This window comes from Brachyistius frenatus, unplaced genomic scaffold (genome assembly GCF_029030835.1).
Source record: "Brachyistius frenatus isolate BFR_SWC_R1_liver_20210118 unplaced genomic scaffold, ASM2903083v1 Contig_35, whole genome shotgun sequence".
Classification (NCBI taxonomy): Eukaryota; Metazoa; Chordata; class Actinopteri; family Embiotocidae; genus Brachyistius; species Brachyistius frenatus.
The window spans coordinates 967648-987805 of record NW_027210634.1 but is presented as its reverse complement, the minus strand read 5'-3'; the positions used below and the strand labels follow the sequence as shown (position 1 = coordinate 987805).

The following is a 20158-nucleotide window of genomic DNA, read 5'->3' as shown; positions in this document are numbered from 1 at the left end:
CTGTGGCGTTTCTGTGTGCATTTGAAAGAGAATAAAAAATGCACATGTGCGTGTGAAGACTGCTTTGCTGAACTTTTGATGGCTCATCCTTTAGCATTTTTTTAGGCAAAGCCGCAGCCTGACAACTGGACATGCTTGAAGCTCTCTGATCAAAGAGCCGCGGATTTGAATATGCTATTTGGTGTCAGCCCCTCAAACTTCCTGACACGATAACAATAAAACACTGCTTTTATTTATGTGCACGCAAAATCCTGTTGCATTTAATAAGCTAGGGGTATCTCGGGGATTAAACAAGGGATGTAATGTTTAAGGTTTGTCTCACAAATGATTAATTACTCTCTTCTCTCGCACACAGGGATCTCAGGGTTTCCAAGGTTTCCCTGGCGCCAACGGAGAGAAAGGAACTCGGGTATGTCAGATAGACTTCTTTATTATTCTTCTCATTCCTACAAGGGTTGGATACCGGAGACGGGCTCCTGTCCCAGCTCCAGATCCATCAACCTAGCGGAAGTTGCATGTCTCTTAAAACAAAAAAAGATTTTGACCAAGGACAGAAAAACAATCGCATTCTTTCTTCATTACCACCTTTACACAACTCATTTCAAACTACCAAAAAGCTTTGTTTATCATTTTGTGCCGCTTGAGCAATGTTTCATTTTCTTTGTTTAAGGGATGGGCCATTAGCTCGCCTGCAAGAGTAATGGTTCGCCACCACGAGTGAAGCAGGGCGCACAAAGCTTTTCATCTTCACAAAATATTTGTGAAATTTATCAGACCCAGCTCCCAGACACAAAGGGATACGAGTGCTATTAACATAGTTTCACAACTACTTATTTGAATCTTAAAAGCCACACAAAAGATCTAATTGTTTACCTCATTAAAATTGTATGCAGCTGGTGTAATTATAATACTGCTGTCAAATTATTATATGGTGCAATACTGTTTATTAAAATGTCCTTTTCTGAGGTATTAATGACTCAGATGTAAGCGATTATAAATGATGGTAATTTTGAAACAGGTAATTGCTAATCAATAATAAAACAGCTCCTAAATGGCCCAATTTTGTTGAAATCTGCTCGCAAATGTTCCTGTCTGCTGGCATTACATGAATTCTTCTGGAAGATGCAGCCTCTTATTGATGTGAGTGCCATTCCTTTGATCATTGTGTGTGTTCTTCATGTCCGCAGGGAACAGCAGGAAAGCCAGGCCCACGCGGACAGAGGGGACCAACGGTTAGTCTTACTCAGCAGACTCGTGGTTGCATACAGATGGCCAGCTTGGCACCTGAGTTCAAAAGTGGAGGTTCAACCTGGGCACGCTCGAGGGCAATCCAAACGGAGACGATAACTAAGCTCAACGTTTCCAGGTCATGCATATCTACCTAGGAAGCTTCATGTGATTTTTTTTGTAATCACTTTTTTCTTTTTCTCAAAAAGGGGCCTCGAGGAGAGAGAGGACCAAGAGGACCAACAGGAAAAGCCGGACCAAAGGTGCATAAAATATTTCTCCGCCACTTTCTTGAGGCAGGGCTCTGCCCACATTTTGCTCACAGATTTAGTCTTGTGCTGGAATTAGCCTGGAAACCCTGTGTACGTGAAGGCTCAGTCACACTGGAGGGCGGACCGATCAGGGACTAGTGGGTGTAGCTAAGTGAGATGACGCTGAAGTCAAGTTTCTACAGTTCCAACAACTGAAGCGACACGAACAGCTCGAGTAACACTAACAAATATCGAGGAAGAGAATATTTTTTTAAAAATTCAAAAGCAAAACCTCCGCTATTGTGGGCTCCAGAGCATAACATACGTCATGTGGCAGTCAATGCCGATTGGTTAAAGGCTGCTCCAATCATTTCCGAGTTAACCCGAGGTTTACGCCCATTAGGATGCAACAACTGGATACAATCCCCAATGAAACATGACATTAGAGCCATAGACTGTATATAAAAGTGTACGTAGCTTCCGGGTATGAAAAAATTAGGCTGATGCGGAAGTGCCTTAAGCTGCAGTACCACCAAGTGCCACTAGAGGTTGGCTCCAAAAAGCCCCCTTCATTCAAATTCTCTTATGAAATTCAAAGTCCACAAGTTATTTAGGTGTTGTTAGATAAAGTCAGTACTTATTAATTTTCTGATGGGGCCATCTGCAAATAATCTTGTAATTAATTAGAAAATAAGCTTCAAAAAGCAGTGTTTTGGGGGGCTTGCCTTTTGATTGACAGGCCTGTAGTGCAGTCAGGTTATGGCTATCGGTGGACGGGGCCGTAGTATCATTGAGTTTCTCTCGAGTTCCCCCCCCTCAACACAGCTCGTCCAAATATGGTCACTTCCTGCTCCAAAACCGCTTTAGCTTAGAACCCATCTATTCACGCAGCGAATTTAGCCCTGGTAATATCAGGCTAGCTTTATTGGATTACACTACAAGTTCACAGTTTACTCTTTATTTTGTCTCTTCAGGGTAACTCAGGAAACGACGGCCCACCAGGACCTCCCGGTGAGAGGGTACGTACCATCACACGGCCATCAAGCGTCATTTTGTCGTCATGACATTACATAAGGTGTATTTGAATATTGACCAGGAATGTGTTGTTTCTTTCAGGGTCTGCCAGGACCTCAGGGACCAACAGGTTTCCCAGGACCAAAGGGCCCTCCTGTGAGTCCAGACTGTCGATATGCAAAACCCATCATGCCTTTTTTTTTTTTTTTTTTCCTTCGTCAGTCAGTGCATTTACTCTAGCTTTATGGATTTGTGTGAATTTTTTTAGGGACCAGCAGGGAAAGACGGACTGCCTGGACATCCCGGACAGAGAGGAGAGACTGTGAGTAAACTGCTTTGGTTACCCAGCTCTTCATCTGTATTCCAGTGAGTCACTTATATGACAATCTGTTTCTTTTCTGGTACTACACAGGGATTCCAAGGCAAGACGGGCCCTCCCGGTCCTCCGGGTGTGGTTGGACCTCAGGTGAGTCACTAATCTTTTTGCTGTGTTTGCCCTTGCAATGATGTTTTTTTTTTTTCTCTAATACATTGTTGTTTTGGCTGCACAAACTTATATTGATTGTATCCCTTTGTGCAGAGCCAAATCTCCATTAAGTGCTGAAAATTAATTAATGTCTCTTTGTAATGTTTATTTAAAGAGATACACTCTTGTCCAAGTGCCGTCCAAAAATTTACATGCAGATGACAGAAATCTGTAAGCGGTTATTAGGAACACCTCGGCATTTCCTTTGTCTTGACTTATCCTCTTACCTACATGTCAACCGCCATGACTCAAGTGTTGTTTATCCTGGGCCGTATTAGCGACGGGCTCCTCATCCATAATGCATAAACGTTTAACAGACTTTCCCTCCCAGCCACTCTGCTAATGCCAGCTGAGAACATTCATGATAACGCAGCGGCGTGTGGCTTTAATGACTAGTAGGCCTCCCACTCAGCAAATGTTCAGCTTCTCCTGGCCATGTTTTGTAATAGATGGAGAAATTGTAACATCTTTCTTGTATTTAAATTGCTGATTTTGCTCACAATGTCCTCTCTGCTCTCCGCTTACTGTGGTTTCTCTTCTTCACACCTCCTCTGCAATTTGGTTTTAGTGTTCATGGTTTTAGTTTTGCCTTTTTTTCCGCCTCAATTATAGGGACCAACAGGTGAAACTGGACCAATGGGAGATCGGGGCCACCCTGGACCCCCAGGCCCACCTGGTGAGCAGGGTCTACCCGGAGCTGCAGGGAAAGAAGGAGCCAAGGTGAAGCTCTGTTTAATATTTTATCATTCTGTGAGCTTAATACATATACTGCTCACATTTGTTTCCCTTTTCTTTTATAGCACTGCTAACATTGTGTTTTCTCCTGTAAGGGTGACCCCGGCCCTGCTGGTCCAGCAGGTAAAGACGGCCCTCCTGGGCCAAGAGGTTTCCCTGGAGAGAGAGGTCTACCTGGCCCCGTGGTTAGTATCGCCTTCTGCTCAGTATAATACCATCTGACAAATTCAATATCTCTCACAGATTGGTTGTTGCATAATAGTTCTGCGCTATTAAATTGCTGTAAGAATGTGGTGAACCTCAAGAATCAGAGATTATATCAGATCCCTGAGTGGGCTTCACAAGAGGAACAGCATGCTCTGGGCTGTTTATTTTTTTAATTTTTAATTTCTTATTCTAACTTGACAAAGTCATGTCCTTGCAGTTATGCAATTTACACCATTTTCTCACCGCAAACTTGCTGGCGAGAAATCAGTTGTAGAAACAGCTTTTCTCTTTACTTTAGGATTTAGAAATGATGTGAAACACCAGCTCCTTTGTCATGTAAAGGATGTTTGCAGCGTTTTTTTTGGTAAACAACTGTCCTTCGCATCTGCTCTCAGCCTCCACTTGGAGAGTAAGGGAGTTTTTCCCATCTCACACTGAGCCTGTTTGAAGATAGGGAGTCCAGTGTTCGGCAGGATGTGTGCTTCCCCAACAAATATATTTGTTTTCTGAAGCCTTCGCTTTATTTTGTTCTGCAGGGGGCTCATGGTCTGAAAGGGAATGAGGGTCCTCATGGCCCACCTGGCCCTGCTGTGAGTACAATTTACTGCATCCGCATCCTCAGTTTGTCATTCTCGCGCTCTATATTCTGCATTTATCTGTGGGAATTGTCTTCATAGTAAAGTTATTCCATTACATAATATAATGATATGCACAGTTTGCTACTTACATAAGAGAGGTCTGACCTATTTGATATTGTAGATGTGCCTGAAATTACCCTTTAATTTTCAGAATTAAAAACTGTATTTTTGCTTTGTGATTTTAATAACTAATATTATTGTGCGGTGCCGGTCTAGGGTTCTCCTGGTGAGCGCGGCCCTGCTGGCCCAGCCGGACCCACAGGTCTCCCTGGACGCTCTGGTCCTCAGGGACCTCCAGGCCCTGCTGGAGAGAAAGGCGGACCGGTAAGAACATTACATTAAAGGAATTACTGTCACATACAACACTGCAAATTTTTTTCTTTGCTGACAATATGGTGTGATTCAATGAAATAAAACAAAAAAACAAAAAAATATATCTCAGGGAGAGAAAGGACCTCAAGGCCCAGCTGGAAGAGATGGTATCCAGGGACCTGTGGGTCTGCCAGGACCCGGAGGACCTCCTGGACCCCCTGGAGAGGACGGGGACAAGGTGAGTTGCTTTTCATGGCCTCTTGTTCCGTCCAAGTGAAAAAAAAGTGTAATGAAATTCAAGCTGCGCTGAAGTGATTCAAATTTTGAGCTATTTCTCACTCTCACTCACACACACACACACACACACACACACACACACACACACACACACACACACACACACACACACACACACACACACACACGTACATGCAGATGTATGACCTCACACTGGACACACAATTTTACAGTTGAGATCTCGGCCAGATATCCTCACTCTATCCTCTCTCTCTCTCTCTCTCTCTCTCTCTCTGCGACCTTAAACGCTGCGAGGGGAATTTGTCTGACCGATCTTGCATCGATTTACAGATCTTTAAAAAGGCGAACCAGCCGTATTGCTGCTTTGTAGCCTCTCTGCACAAACAGACAGCGGAGAAGGGGAAGGATTTCTGTGGCAGTGACAGAATGTGTGAAAGTGACCTTTTAGTATTCAGAAGCAAGTGCGACTCCTCATCCCCTCGAAAAACATTTGCAGGAAGATCAGCAGCAGAGATACTCAGAGGATAATCTCTTATCCTTTTGAAGAATGCCTCAGTTCTTAACTTGCCTTACGACGGTCCCTGCGGTCCGGACGGACATGGACAATGCAGAGGGGTATTTGCCAGGCAGATTAAAAAAAAAAGAGGATTATGACAGCTAGTGTTTACACACATTCAGACACTTTCTCATTACAAGTCCCGTCCGCGGGGAACCGACGACTCCAAGGCCTTTATTTAAGATACTAATGCCGCCTCACAAAGAGCATTTGTCTCAAAAACGCCGTTAGCTGTGGTGGTTATTTAAATTAATTTCTCCATACACGGGGGCTTTGAAAGACGCGGTGCAAGGTTTTTCTTTCTGTATATTCGCGTACAAACAAGTTCCGATGGGAGTAATTATTCATTCTGTTTTGGCTGCCATCATGATAAGTCCCCCCCCGACCCTTCACATGTGAAGAGTATTTGTCAGAGAAGGAGAGACGTAAATTAAATATCTAGAGGCAGATCTGAAAAGTGTCTTTTCAAAAGGAGGGATTCACCTATCTGTGCTTCGATGGGGAGTGTTTGATGATATCTTAACATTATTCATTGCATTACTACCTGTTTGGGTTTTAACGCCCGTGATGTCATTTCACAGGGAGAGTTTGGAGAGCCAGGCCAGAAAGGAAGTAAGGGCGACAAAGGAGAACATGTAAGTTGCCTGTCTGGTTACAGAATTATGGAAAAGTTATTTTGCTTCATTCATGATCCAATTTTCTTGTGATGTTTTTAAAACACAGAGCAATAAAATCGTTTTGATGTTTTCTTTTTCAGGGTCCACCTGGTCCTACGGGCCCTCAAGGACCTGTTGGAGCACCAGGTCCTGCTGTAAGTGTCTATTTTGGGTTGCGTGTTCAGCTCATTCGATTTCTTTAAAGTATGTGAGCCCCGGACTCTCGGTGACTCTCACATCACTTGATTATGTGTTGCATTGTGCAGGGTGCAGATGGTGAGCCCGGTCCCAGAGGTCAGCAGGGTATGTTTGGCCAGAAGGGAGATGATGGATCAAGAGGATTCCCCGGTCCTCCAGGACCAGTCGGGCTGCAGGTGCGGACTAGAATAAAAAATAGAAAGTGTGACTGATGTTTTTATTTCTGTATGTTAGCTTTGAAGCTGTATTGTGGTTGTTTGACCTGAATTAATATATTCCCTTGACGTATTTTTCGGTCGATGTATTCTGTTTGGAATCGTAAAGAGTATCGGGACCATGTTTCAAAGTGATTTTGCACTTTATACACATTGATTGATTAATTGATACATTGTCTCACATAATGTCTTTAGGGCTTGCCTGGTCCACCTGGTGAGAAAGGTGAAACTGGAGATGTTGGCCAAATGGTAAGTAGCTTCATTTATACACACATTATGACTGCGTTATTATTCAGTGTATTAAATGTAAAAGGAGTGAAACGCATTTCTAAATCTAACTGGCTCTTCTTATCCCCGTAGGGTCCACCTGGCCCCCCTGGTCCCAGAGGCCCCTCAGGACCCCCAGGAGCCGATGGCCCTCAGGGACCTCCTGGTGGCATTGGAAACCCTGGTGCTGTTGGAGAGAAGGTAAGCCTCTCTTGTCTTTTAAGATCGAATCACATATGTTTGGTCTGCTTCCACAGAGTTGGGCGCAGCATTACGTAGCAGTTTGATGGCAGATATCATCGTCTACCAAAACAATTTAGTGCTCTTGAGACATTATAGCCTGGCTCCGGCTACCTAGTGCACACAGCTTCAGTCTTTTCTGTGATGATAGTCTGGAAACCTCGTTCACATGAAGGTTGGGTTTCACCACTCTGGATGGTGGACCAATCAGAGACCAGTGGGGGAGGCTAAGTGTGACGACGTTGAAGTTAAGCGCTTGTTTCGAAATGTCGTTCCAACAATGGCGGCGATAGACGAGCGAGATGAAGCGATACAAATAGTTGTAGACGATATTAATGACTTTAAGCCGGAGCAAAAATGATGCATTGCTATTCTACCCTTAAGTCCGCAAAGGTCATTTACCGACGAGCCTCGAGTTTTAGCACACAACATACGATAAATGGTGGTCAATACCAATTGGTTAATGGCAGCTTCAAGAGTCTCAGAATCAACCTTGAGTTCTGGGTTCATTAGGATGCAACGAATGGAAACAATCCTCAACAGACCGTGGCCATGCAGTGAATTTGGGTCCGATAACAGTTGGCTAGGAACATTATTTCAACTGAAATAATCATATTTGTGGTGCTGAGTATTTGTGTTTTGGTGCCTGGAGAGGGAAACGGGTGGAGAAGCCAAACTAGCAACACATTTGGAAGAGGCAGGGTTCAGTTTGGTAGCAGTTTGTTTTGAGTGTTCTTTGGTAAAGACTGTGAATGATACCCCTTAACACGGCTTTGCAGTCATTAATATTTCACGCGCCTATTTATATGATGCCATTTGAAATGGGGCGCGATCACTTTTTTTTTTTTTTTTTTCTACCGCAGAGTGACAGATGCACACCAAATCTAATGGACAGGCTGCCGTCCCCAACAGTACTGCTGGGGTGGAGACGATGAATAAACAGTCAAAAGGCATCACACTGCAATTTCAAAATGATGGATGCATTATTAAAAGGCAGCTCTCATAAAAATCGAATCCAGCTCTTATTTGTTGCTGCTGGAATGCAACGCTGAGCACTTTTCTCCACGCTTTCTGTCCGCAGTGATAGTGCGATTTGTTTCATCTGGTTCAGTCAATAGAATCACCTTTTGCTCCTTTATAATCTCCCCGAGGGTAGCCTGTCCTCCTTCTGAGCAAACAAACACAGTGCTCTTTGGGCTAATCGCACTTCAGCTGATCTGGCATTTTGTTAGCCGGCCCAGGGAGCTGGCAAGCAGCGGGGGCACCACCCCCCTTTTTTTTCTTTTTTTTTTTCTGTAAACACATCCCTCATATCTGTGATGAGCAGCTGTCTTTCATGCTCTCGGTTTTCCCGCTCTCAGCAGATTTTACGGTGGACACGAGCAGGCTGTCATAAGGACGGAGTCAAAGGCCTGTGCCGCGCTACGTTGCATTAAAAACCAGTGTGTGCCGCTAATGCAGGAGGATCAGCTGTGCTTTTAAACAAGCACACCAACTGCTTACGGTGGATTTCTTGACGGCAACAAGAGAGATGTTGGACGGCAGCCAGACACTAATTTAGAGTATTGGTTGATGCTCACAATGCAAAGCTGTTGTTCATGCACGAAGGAATCTGGATATGCTTATCATAACACGTCACCGTGCGGCTTGTCGTTGGCTCGGCAGACCGGTGCTATCGATCGCCTACCGAGTGTGACATATTTTCTGGCAAACAGGTGTGGCAGATCGCATCTGCAGTTAAACCCCCAGCAGGCAGGTCGGTGGGCTTATATGACAGTGAATAACGATGGCGCCCGGCGTCTAAGGCGAGTCAACAGGGGCAACTATCCAATAAGGCAAGAGGCGAGAGGACAAGATATATAGGCAGGGTCCGGGGAGAACAGTGAGGTCAGCGCCCTCCTTTGCTCCAGACACCCAATCTGCCGGCACTTGATGGATTGAAATCTCTTGTGTCATCTCTTTCTGTTCCCATTTGGGTGACAAGGGCAGCGGGGACAGTGAGGGCTGCGGTAAATGATGGGAATTTCAGGAGCACGTTGGATCAACAAATCACCTTAACTGATAATGTGTGTGTGTCTCTCTCTGTCGCACTACTAATACCTCTTCCCAACCTTCCTCTATCAGGGAGATTCTGGTGAATCAGGCGAGCCGGGACTTCAGGGAGAACTTGGCCCACCGGTGAGTTATCGGCTTCACTTTTTATGCTTTTGTTGTTGCTTTTTAATGAAAGGACTTGGCAGAGTTCCAGCAATAATTAATCTTTGTTGGTCAAAAGCTTGACTTCAAATGAGTTTATCTGCAATATTCAGGAAGAAAAGAAATCCCCTGTTTATTTTTCTTTGGCGCTTTTGTGCTATTGTCCTTGTTTTTTATGAGAATCTGTGTACAGTACAATTGCTACCATGCTGCATATTTTTCTAGGGTCCTAGAGGAGAACGAGGAGAAAAGGGAGAGTCTGGTCCGGCTGGTGCTGCCGGACCTCCAGGCCCTAAAGGTCCCCCTGGAGATGATGGTCCCAAAGGAAGCCCGGTAAGTTCTCTCCCACTGTTAGCTTCAATTTTATAGCAGAAATCGGTGCACAAAGGATGATTGTAGTGATTTAAAAGTAAATGTCTTATGTCATTTTTAGGGTCCAAGCGGTTTCCCCGGTGACCCTGGTCCCCCTGGAGAGCCCGGTCCAGCTGTACGTATGACACGAGTGCTCAGCTTACAAACTCTGTTGTTTTTTAAGCCAAGCAACATGACTGAGGTTCTGTTTTAATTTTACTGCAGGGGTTAGACGGTCCAACTGGTGACAAGGGAGACGACGGAGAAGCCGGTCAGGCTGTGAGTATTTGTGTTACTTTTCCACAGTGCTGCGTGTCATCACTGATAAAGTGTAAATTGTGATTGAAATTGTTTTATTTTCAAACTAGGGCTCACCTGGACCTACTGGAGAGTCTGGTCCCTCTGGACCACCAGGGAAGAGAGTAAGTACTGTCCGGAGCTCTTTTTTCTAGTCCTTGCAAAAGGTTATCAGTGTCAAAATGCTAAAATGTTCTGTCTTTGTCCTCCACAATATTAATCTCAATTTTTTTTTTTTTAAATAGGGCCCCCATGGACCAGCCGGACCTGAGGGAAGACAAGGAGAGAAGGGAGCCAAGGTAATTTTATGTTCACTTTTATACAGCAACGATATGAAAATATCCTACAAGTGAGCAAGAATCAAATGGTTTGTGTGAATCCTGTTTCCGTCTGAAAGGGAGAGTCCGGCTTAGAAGGTCCCCAAGGAAAGACGGGCCCAGTTGGCCCTCAAGGATCACCTGGCAAGCCCGGTTCGGAAGGACTCAGGGGAATCCCTGGCGCAGTGGTACATAGCGTGTTTCTCACCCACACTTCATTTCATCACAGTCACATGCTGATGTTGTGTAGGATTGTTACTGCTGAACATAAAGGACGCACACTGTTTATAGAAATGCGTGTTTTCCTGTCAGCTGTGGTTAAAAACATTGTATAACTGGTATTTCTTTGCAGGGAGAGCAAGGCCTACCTGGTGCTACAGGCCCAGACGGACCTCCCGGACCTATGGTAAGTAGATGTGAGATGTGAAATATCTTACAGAATGTGTGGTCTGACTCCTTTCTAATGCGACTCTTCTCTCACAGGGACCTCCTGGTTTACCTGGTTTGAAAGGAGACTCTGGTGTCAAAGGAGAAAAGGTGAGAGTGTTTGATTTGCTTAATACTAAAACTAATGAACCTATTAAGTGATTGATGAGATGTTTTGTTTGCCACCGGCCATGAAATCATTACCGTAATGAGTGGAGGGTGTGCTTATTAGATATCTTACAGGGATAATGTTTGTCATGGTGTAGACTGCAGTATTGATAATATATGTTGTTCTCCGTCCTCAGGGCCATCCAGGTCTTATCGGTCTTATCGGACCCCCAGGTGAACAGGGAGAAAAGGGTGACAGAGGTCTGCCCGGTCCTTCGGGAACATCCGGTCCCAAAGGAGACAACGTAAGTAAACAAAACAACAATGGAGTCATGGGGAAAGGCCCACACAAGCTTAACCGCAGAAGAGCGGCAGGCACTAGTTTTCGCCCAGTCAAAGTTACCGACAGCCTTTTCTATATTTGTGGTCTTTTTAATTTAGTGTAGCCACCGGTGTTAACATCCCTTATGCTCACCAATACTGTAGCTTCAGGAATAAACAAAGCTTCTCCTGTTACGGATTCACACTCTCGTTTTTTGTTTTTTTTCCTGCAGGGTATCGCCGGTCCCTCAGGTCCACTTGGTCCCATCGGCCCTCCCGGATTACCTGTAAGACTTCGCTCATCATACGTGTCATGTTACAGCAAACTCAGGAGCTTGTTACGTCTGAGCCGGTATTAATTACTTGATCATCTTTGTGTCTGTAGGGTCCTCCAGGTCCCAAAGGAGCTAAGGGGTCATCGGTAAGTGATTAACTAAAGGCTGGATTTCACTAGAAACAAGCATCAATCTTGACATCAACAAACGGACCGAATTTCCCCACTGTTGAATTAAAAAAGTCTAAATCTAATCTAATCTTGTATGTCGAGTTTAAGCATTCGTTTAATTTGTCCTGCTCAGGGTCAAACTGGACCAAAGGGAGAATCTGGTACACCTGGACCTCCGGGACCTCCTGTAAGTCATCCTTTTACGTTATCGTTAGCTTTGTGGACGTCTTCACAATCCCCATCTCTAACTGACATTTATCTCCTCTCGTCTCCTCCATAACAGGGCCCTCCTGGTGATGTCATCCACCCGCTCCCCATGCAGGCTTCCATGAAGGGCAGAACGCGTAGGAACATCGACGCCAGCCAGATGATGGACGACGCGTCCGTGGATGCCAACTACAAGGACTACGACGACGGCATGGAGGAAATCTTCGGCTCGCTCAACTCCCTCAAGCTGGAGATCGAGCAGATGAAGCACCCGCTGGGCACGCAGGCCAACCCCGCTCGCACCTGCAAGGACCTGCAGCTCTGCCACCCCGACTTCCCCGATGGTTTGTATCCCATTTAGTCTAAAAGGAGGCATTTATCACGCAGCAGCTAGCCAGCCAGTTTAAACAAAGACAAGGCTACTGTATAGTACACCTGGCTGTGTGTGTGCTGTTCCATCTTGTTTTCCAAATAACCAACAGGTTTATTGAAATTATCATTAGTTGCAGCCCTAAAATCAATCATCACTACGTGCTGTATTTTGGATATACGTGCAGCTGACCGGTCATCACTGCATGATACCTGCAGCTGCTGATGTTTGGACTTGTTATTTAGTTAAAGTATCTAGATTTCTGAATGTATCATCCTTTTCTTGACAATGATGTCATCAAACAGCAATAACAACTGTAATTTTCTGAATAGATAAATGTTTGTGAAGCCATATCAAACTGTCAGGTGGTCTTCTGACTAAGGTCGTAACCACACAACCACAACATCCTCGGTTTGATTCCCTTACACTGCCTTGGTTTTCTAGACTGTCAGCTGTTAAAACAAAGGTAAAATTCCCATAATAATTAAAAAAAAAAAATAATAACTGTGCTGAATCTACTACAAGATGGTAACAACCAAGAATGCGTTGTAAATAATGTTTCACAAGACATCTCATGTTTGCCTTAAGCAACACAATATTAAACGGTCTGTTTTTTTAAAGGGAGTCTGGTGACTGTTCCCTACAAATACGATACACAGACTCGCAGTGCATCCCGAGCACACGCCGCACGCTGTCAGACACTGCCTTGACCTAAAAGAGAACATTATTGGCATCAAACTGCATGTGCTGCTCTGTAATCGCTCTCCGTTTTGTGTTTTTTTTTTTTTCCCTCTCTCCCTCTCTGCGTCCTTTTTGCAGGTGAGTACTGGATTGATCCAAACCAGGGCTGCTCCCGGGACTCCTTCAAGGTTTACTGCAACTTCACAGCAGGCGGAGAGAGCTGCATCTTCCCAGATAAGAAGTCCGAAGGGGTAAGTGTGTCCGCGTGTACACGAGCACTCGCCCTCATTCGCACGACACACACATTCAGGGTGGAGGGTATAGTCGGAAGGGAAGGGTGGGACTAAAAACGATATACATGTACTGTCTGTGATTTGATTGGCAGTGAAATTAGGTAAGCAAATTAGGTAAGCGGGAATACTAACCGCTTGTGCGTATTGCATAAATAACCCGAACATCTCCAGACAACACTGTTTGCAACAGTAACTCTATTGAACCTACTCATGTATCCATATAATTAGCCTCAACGAGATTACCTGCTGTGCTGCTACCAAGAAGATGTGGAAGATGATTCACCAGGACTCTCCGCATTCCCCAGAAGGGGCCCCGAGTTGTATCACAAAATCCCAAGTCATTTTCTGATATTTGGTAACTGCGGGGAGACAACTCAAACACACACTCATCTGTAGTCTTTTTTGTTTTGTTTCAGTGCCATTTTGAGATAAAACGTCGTTAACGACTTCATTGCCGACAAAAAGCCTTTTGACAGGTGGCGGGCACACGGAAAAGATTTTCCGTTCATTACGTGCGAGCGGGGAGGCGAGAGGAGCACATCGGGAACACTGTCTCTGACAAGTGGAGGGTTGTGCAACAGCACGGCGCTACAGCCATTTTAATGATCCCACTCACCAGGCCTCAGAGGAGCCGGAGTTTGCTTAAGCTCAGAATAATGAAGCAGACTTTTTATAGCATGCGGGGTGATGGGCTGTTCTCATTTATGTCAGGGGTGAAACGGAAAAAGCCTCCGCTGTCAGTCTCGACTAAAAATGTAAAAAAAAAAAAAAAACGTAAAAAAACGCTCCCACGTGTGCTTCGGATTGGCACGTTTATTACACGAGCACACACTCGATACGGTCCGCGTGCTTTGCAGAAGCAACAAAGCCCGACATGCGACCTTGGAGTCTAAAACATAGACAAAGTCACGGCAAGGACGTACTTCCTCCTCCTCTCGATCCACTCCGGTGAAAACAAGCGAAGGTCACCTTCAAGGCAGCATGGGTCTAATGTATGCCATCTCACAGCAATGAGCGATCTCCGGCCCATCATTCATTAGCGCATTAAGCAATTGACGACAGTTTCACATCAAACCCGGTTCTCTAATTATAGAGAAATTTATCATTGTCATGGCGGAGACCATTAGAGCCGTGCCCTGTTGGCCAAATTCACAGCTTTTAATGGCATAACGAAGTTAGAGCACCGACACCGACACAGCGGGGATAGAGGAGGCCGCGGTACGAGAGCTCCTTGCAGCTGATCATTTCTTAATTAATCACTGTGTACTCATGAATTTTTCAGCAGCAATTAGCCGCCAGATATGGTTTGTACTGTACAAAATGGCATAATGGCTTACAAAAAAAACCCGGACCCGGTCCAGTTGGTGCGGTTGATCTCACCGAATGCTGTTTCAGGTTTTGGCAGGACTCCTTCCGAGGAGAAACAAGAAGGCCAAAGACCAAAGCTGAGAGGGGATGTGGGATTTTCTGTCACGTCGGTTTCCTTTCTTTAACACTGCTCTTTTTCCCTCCTCCTTCCTCTGCCTCTTTCTCGATCCATGCCCCCAGGCTAGGCTCACATCCTGGGTAAAGGAGAATCCCGGCTCCTGGTTCAGTGAATTCAAACGTGGTAAACTGGTAAGCCAGACTCCCTAATTTCCCAAGTTCCCTTCCCTGAATGCCTCTTATATTTTACAGAGCAAAATGGCAAAATGGCCCAAAGACTCGCCAGGCACATGGTATAGTCACTACAAGAGAGGTTCCCTGGTAAGTGGCCCCGCCTGCGGTCCCAGAGTCCTGGCTGAGACCGGGACTCTGGGTTCCTGTGGCTCTGCATGGTTGTGGTTCTGCTGTATGAAGTATGTATAGACACTGGCACCTTTGCTTGTTGGATTGTTCCATTATCGAGACGCATGACTCAGCACGACCTCCACTCACGTCAGTCCAACAACAAACAGTAGGTGTGATGCTCTTACATGGAAATGGAGGAGAGGTTTGTGCGGCGCACAGATGAGAATTCAATGTGGTGAATAGATATATTCGGCAACTAATGGAGTTTAACAATTATACAACAAGTAGCTACGACGCAGAGATCTAATTGGTCAACTGTACATTTGAAACGTCGTCAAATCAGCATGACATCACACCCTGCTCATCATTAGAAACATCACTCCACCTTCTCAATGGGAATATATAATTGGAATTGAATTTCCGTAACCGTAACAGCACGGATAGTCTTGAAATCTTAAAAATACACGAGTCCATTGATATTTTTTTTTTCAGCGGATATCTTACTTACAACAAGATTGAGCTAGCTGAGCAGTTCAGTGTTTCTATGTGCTGTATTTATTCAGTTTGAGAAACGATCTCTAAAAAGCAATAAAACAGACTAAGAAACCCTCTCTGTTGCTATGCTCGTTGCTAAGGGTCGGCCTACTTCCTGGAGTAGTAAACATCGCATACGGGTCTACTGACGCGACTGATTGTTTTTTTTTTCCAGTTCTTAGTCATAACCCCCGCGTGTCACCGTGGAAACGGAGATCGCACTACGAAAAAGTTGTATATTTTGAGAGCGAATTGCCCCACAATATGAATACATTTCGATTACATATTTTACTTATGTTGGTAACTTGTTGTATAATCGCAATATCACACAGGAGGGTGTCCTTTAACGTCATTATCGGCACTTCGGGGATGCTTACGGCCCTCGGCGCAGGCGTTACAGCACACCCTCTCGCGTAATGTCGCCTAAACAGAAAACAACGTGCCGGTATTTCCTGACTACATTGTCCACTCCGCCGTACCTCTGCTACATTAAGAGAGCATCTCTTCAGAGTGACTGCGTGCCCGGACGCTCCCGCGGCTCAAGGAGCATCAGCATATCCGCAGATATAGCTGCGTGGAAACAAAAACAGCCCCGGATCGAATGCATCACTTCAAACTTCCCCCGTTCTCGTTTGTTTTAGTCGCTGATCCCAACGAGTTCTCGCCTCAGCAGGTCATCCATCCTCCACAAATGGAGAAAACGCCAGCATCACTCGCTCTCCGCCGCCGCCATTCGGCCGCACTCGCCTTCACGGCGTCTCCCCACTAAACTACCACTTAGATCCGGCGGAGTAGCTCCAAGTCAAACGGGTCAGGCACTCAGTCACCACCCCAGGGGCTTCTGGGTACTCAGTCGCTGTTGACTTGCGGCTGTGATGATGAAAAGGTAATGTTTCTCTGGCGATGTCGGGCTGGATCCACACGCTTGTGTGGGCCGAAGGGGAGGGGGGTGGGGGAGTGGTGGGGTTACATAAGACAAGCATGGGACTACCCGGCCACTCCGAGGAGGAAAAACAGTTGGGAGCCACAGCGCCGACACTCACAGACGTGAATTATCGAACAAGTTCTTCATTGTCTTGTAATTAATTTACCCGTCAAATCAATCACCGCTCCTGAATGGTCGCACCATGAGCTAAAACGTGATGAATTTGTCAAGTCGGAGTGTCGGCACTGTATTTTTTTTTTTTTTACATGCATGCGTGTTCGAACGTTCGCTTCTGTGCAAGAACGAGTCGAGAAAGAGCATACCGAGGCTCGCGGACGGTTTGCTGCTCTGGCTGCGTGGCATGGATTGTGCATGCGCTCCAAACTCAGTAAGTCCCATTTGTCTGAAAGACGAAGCGACCACGTGGACCTAATGGATTCCTGATGGTTGGTATGCAGACAGTCATTAACGGACATTTAAAAAAGAAAAAAAAGAAACTGTGACTGACTCCGAATATGCTGTCTTATCAGTCAGGATTACAAAGCACTATAATCAGCTTAATGGGATAGCGCTCGTGTTTCTGTAACATGAGCTGGAAAAGCAGGCTTCTTGGTTAATTATAGGTTAATGAACAGGCAATTAACTTATCGTTACTGCAACATAGTTCCTTTGAAACGAATCAGGTTTTCATGATTTTACCATCATTTGCTCATATTTGGTTATATATTTTACATAATTACACTATTAGGATTAAAATTAGGTGTTTAGTTATGCTTGTTTTTGTTGGGCTTGTTTTACTTCGAGGGGAGATTATTCCACATTAAGCCTCGAACATCAGTTCAGCTTCCAGGCATAAAACCTTGGAAATACTCTCAACCTCCTCCTTTGAAACATTTACATATATTTGTTACGGATAAGTCTGGTTATATGGAATTTTTTTTTTACCATTTAAAAAAATGTCATAAAAGACCAAAGCCAACAATGAATTGATGCACTAACTGGTATTGTGTATGTAAAGCCTGACAAAGACCCAACATAAGGTTTGTTATCTGCAGCTGACAATAGACCCCAACAAATCTGCTTTTTGATCTTTTGTTTTTATTCATTTATGCAAAAAAAAAAAAAAACAGCTGTTAAAATAAATTACTGAGCCCTTTAAAAAAAATGAGCATTGAAAAGATACACATTGTTGGTTTGTGTCTTTTCACGGGATTAGCTGACATCCGATTAACCGCAGCCTCGTGCTTTAATGATTGGATCAATATGCAGTCCTGTATTATCGGCAGCTGAAGTTCCACTAGTTTTGTCTGTGCCGCCACACAGCGCAGTACTATATTAACTCTTATCGACACCGTTATCAATGAGCAACGCGTCCTCGAAAAATCCCAAGACAGCGTTAAAACAAGAATACCAATTACCAGTCATAAATTAAATCAAAGTGACAAAAAAAAAACGTCGTAGTGTAGACGTGACGGCGGGGCAGTGGATCATTTTGGTTTTAAACCTTTTTGGGGCTGAGATCCCACCGAAGGTTAAACCAGAAAAGGCACACAAAGCTGGTTATCGAATATGAAGCATGTCAAATACATGACGATAGGCAGCGATGTCATCAGCAAGGCGAGAGCCAAGCTGCACTACGGCACGCTGTCAAATAATTACAACCCTGTTTCCGAAAAAGTTGGGACGCTGTGTAAAATGTAAATAAAAAACCGAATGCGATGATTTGCTAATCGTGTAAACTCATAATTAATCAAAAATAGACTAAAAGACAACATAGCAAATGTTGAAATTTTATGGTTTTACGAAAAATGCGCGCTAATTTTGAATTTAATCGCAGCAACACGTTTCAAAAAGTTTTGGACAGGAGCACGTTTACCACCGTGTTGCGTCACCTCCGGTTTAAACAACACTCTGTAAACATTTGGGACCGAGAAGACCAGTTGCTGGAGTTTTGAAAGCGACTTGCTTGATTTGCAAAAACACTCCAGTCTGTTTTGAGTTACATTTACAAAACAAGGTTTTCATTATCAAACGGGTGAAAGTGCATTTGGTCAACTCTGATCGTAAACTCGGGCAACCCGAGTTTGCTCGCAAAAATGAGCGATCCCTTTCGCAATCACAACGTGAAACCGACAACGGTTCGGAAAGACCGCCTTCTCCTTCGGCTGCTACAATAACACGCAGGACCCAAATTTATTTTCAAAATCAAACTAAAAAGGGGGACTGGAGGCCAAAAACCTAGTAGTTGTTGTAAGTACAGTAAGTGACTACCTACAAACATAAAAGAAAAAAAAAACAGCATTATTTATGTACTATAGTATCTCATGAGTCTGTATAAAAATTCCTCGGCATCAGAGCCTCGCGCTACGCAACCAATTCCTTCCAGTCAGCTCCATCCGCGTTCCCCTTTCTTTTCTTTATTTCTTTCTTTATTTTTTTGCAGCTTTCCTACGTGGACGCGGAGGGCAACCCCATCGGCGTGGTCCAGATGACTTTCATGCGGTTGCTGAGCGCAGCGGCCCGGCAGAACATGACCTACAACTGCTACCAGTCGGTGGCCTGGCACGACCAGGAGCAGGACAACTACGACAAGGCCATCCGCTTCCTGGGCTCCAACGACGAGGAGATGTCTTACGATAACAACCCCTACATCCGCACCGTGGTCGACGGCTGTGCGGTAAGCCCGACGCCTCGCGCCTCCTTTAATTTACGTTTCCCGCCATCTTTGTAGCGGCGGCTTCAGTCGGCGAAGAGCCTCGCGATGTTTTTTGTTTTTTTTTACTTTGAAATCCTGTTTTCCACGCACTAATTTGCCCTCTCTGCTTGTGTCCTCTGTTTGACAGTTGAAAAAGGGCTACGAAAAGACAGTACTTGAGATCAACACACCAAAGGTGGAACAGGTGCCATTTGTGGACATCATGTTCAACGACTTTGGCGGTTCCACGCAGAAGTTCGGATTCGAAGTGGGGCCAGTGTGTTTCATCGGCTAAGACTTTTTTTAACTGAGCAAATGGAGAAAAAAAAAAAAAAAAAAAAAGCATATTTTTTTTTGTTTTCTCAGAAAAATAAAAACAAAAAAAAAACAATTGAAAAAAATAGGACAATTCTATTTGTAAAAAAAAAAGTTACTTTTTTTTTTTTTTCCATAAAGCAACAAGTACGAGTAAAATGAAATCAAGTTGAGAATACGGTGAAATTCTATAGGAATAGAGGAAATAACCTTGAAACCTCAGTGTGCCTTCTCCATCACATGCAAGTTTTGAAACTGGATGTCAGATCGTGCCTCCTACACAGCACACTCGCACACACGCAGCCTAGCCCCGTGTCATCACACTCGATTTTGAACAACGAAGGCGACCCTGAGAGCTGCAGCCGTTCCAGACGGTCGCAGTATTTGCCACGGACTCCATCTGATTTGGCTCTTTTCTTCTCTTTAGTTTTTGATCTCGTGTTTGGTTTTTTTCCCCCTTCATCTCCCCCCGCCGGCTTTTTTTTTTTTTTTTTTTTTTTTTTTTTTTTTTTTTTTTTTTTTTTTTTCTCCCCCCCCCCCCCACTTGTCTTTTCTTTGGTTCTTGTTTGCTCATTCACTACGGGAGCTTTTCGTTTGTGCATAATTG

At 44.6% G+C, this 20158-nt stretch overlaps 1 protein-coding gene across 1 annotated transcript in view; it reads left to right on the top strand.

The window, feature by feature from the left end:
• col5a1 (procollagen, type V, alpha 1) overlaps window positions 1-19596 on the top strand; it is a 78490-nt gene extending 58894 nt beyond the window's left edge. The window contains exons 32-66 of the mRNA XM_069700797.1: window positions 356-409; window positions 1188-1232; window positions 1437-1490; window positions 2453-2497; window positions 2595-2648; window positions 2761-2814; window positions 2905-2958; window positions 3631-3738; window positions 3849-3938; window positions 4497-4550; window positions 4815-4922; window positions 5041-5148; window positions 6306-6359; window positions 6482-6535; window positions 6647-6754; window positions 6989-7042; window positions 7154-7261; window positions 9425-9478; window positions 9722-9829; window positions 9930-9983; window positions 10073-10126; window positions 10216-10269; window positions 10390-10443; window positions 10542-10649; window positions 10814-10867; window positions 10945-10998; window positions 11193-11300; window positions 11550-11603; window positions 11702-11737; window positions 11895-11948; window positions 12045-12312; window positions 13158-13270; window positions 14861-14929; window positions 18985-19218; window positions 19385-19596. Coding sequence (XP_069556898.1) covers window positions 356-409; window positions 1188-1232; window positions 1437-1490; window positions 2453-2497; window positions 2595-2648; window positions 2761-2814; window positions 2905-2958; window positions 3631-3738; window positions 3849-3938; window positions 4497-4550; window positions 4815-4922; window positions 5041-5148; window positions 6306-6359; window positions 6482-6535; window positions 6647-6754; window positions 6989-7042; window positions 7154-7261; window positions 9425-9478; window positions 9722-9829; window positions 9930-9983; window positions 10073-10126; window positions 10216-10269; window positions 10390-10443; window positions 10542-10649; window positions 10814-10867; window positions 10945-10998; window positions 11193-11300; window positions 11550-11603; window positions 11702-11737; window positions 11895-11948; window positions 12045-12312; window positions 13158-13270; window positions 14861-14929; window positions 18985-19218; window positions 19385-19531 — 2883 coding nt within the window. The 3' untranslated portion in view covers window positions 19532-19596. The remainder of the gene's footprint in view (window positions 1-355; window positions 410-1187; window positions 1233-1436; window positions 1491-2452; window positions 2498-2594; window positions 2649-2760; window positions 2815-2904; window positions 2959-3630; window positions 3739-3848; window positions 3939-4496; window positions 4551-4814; window positions 4923-5040; window positions 5149-6305; window positions 6360-6481; window positions 6536-6646; window positions 6755-6988; window positions 7043-7153; window positions 7262-9424; window positions 9479-9721; window positions 9830-9929; window positions 9984-10072; window positions 10127-10215; window positions 10270-10389; window positions 10444-10541; window positions 10650-10813; window positions 10868-10944; window positions 10999-11192; window positions 11301-11549; window positions 11604-11701; window positions 11738-11894; window positions 11949-12044; window positions 12313-13157; window positions 13271-14860; window positions 14930-18984; window positions 19219-19384) is intronic.
• The last annotated feature ends 562 nt before the right edge of the window (window positions 19597-20158 follow it).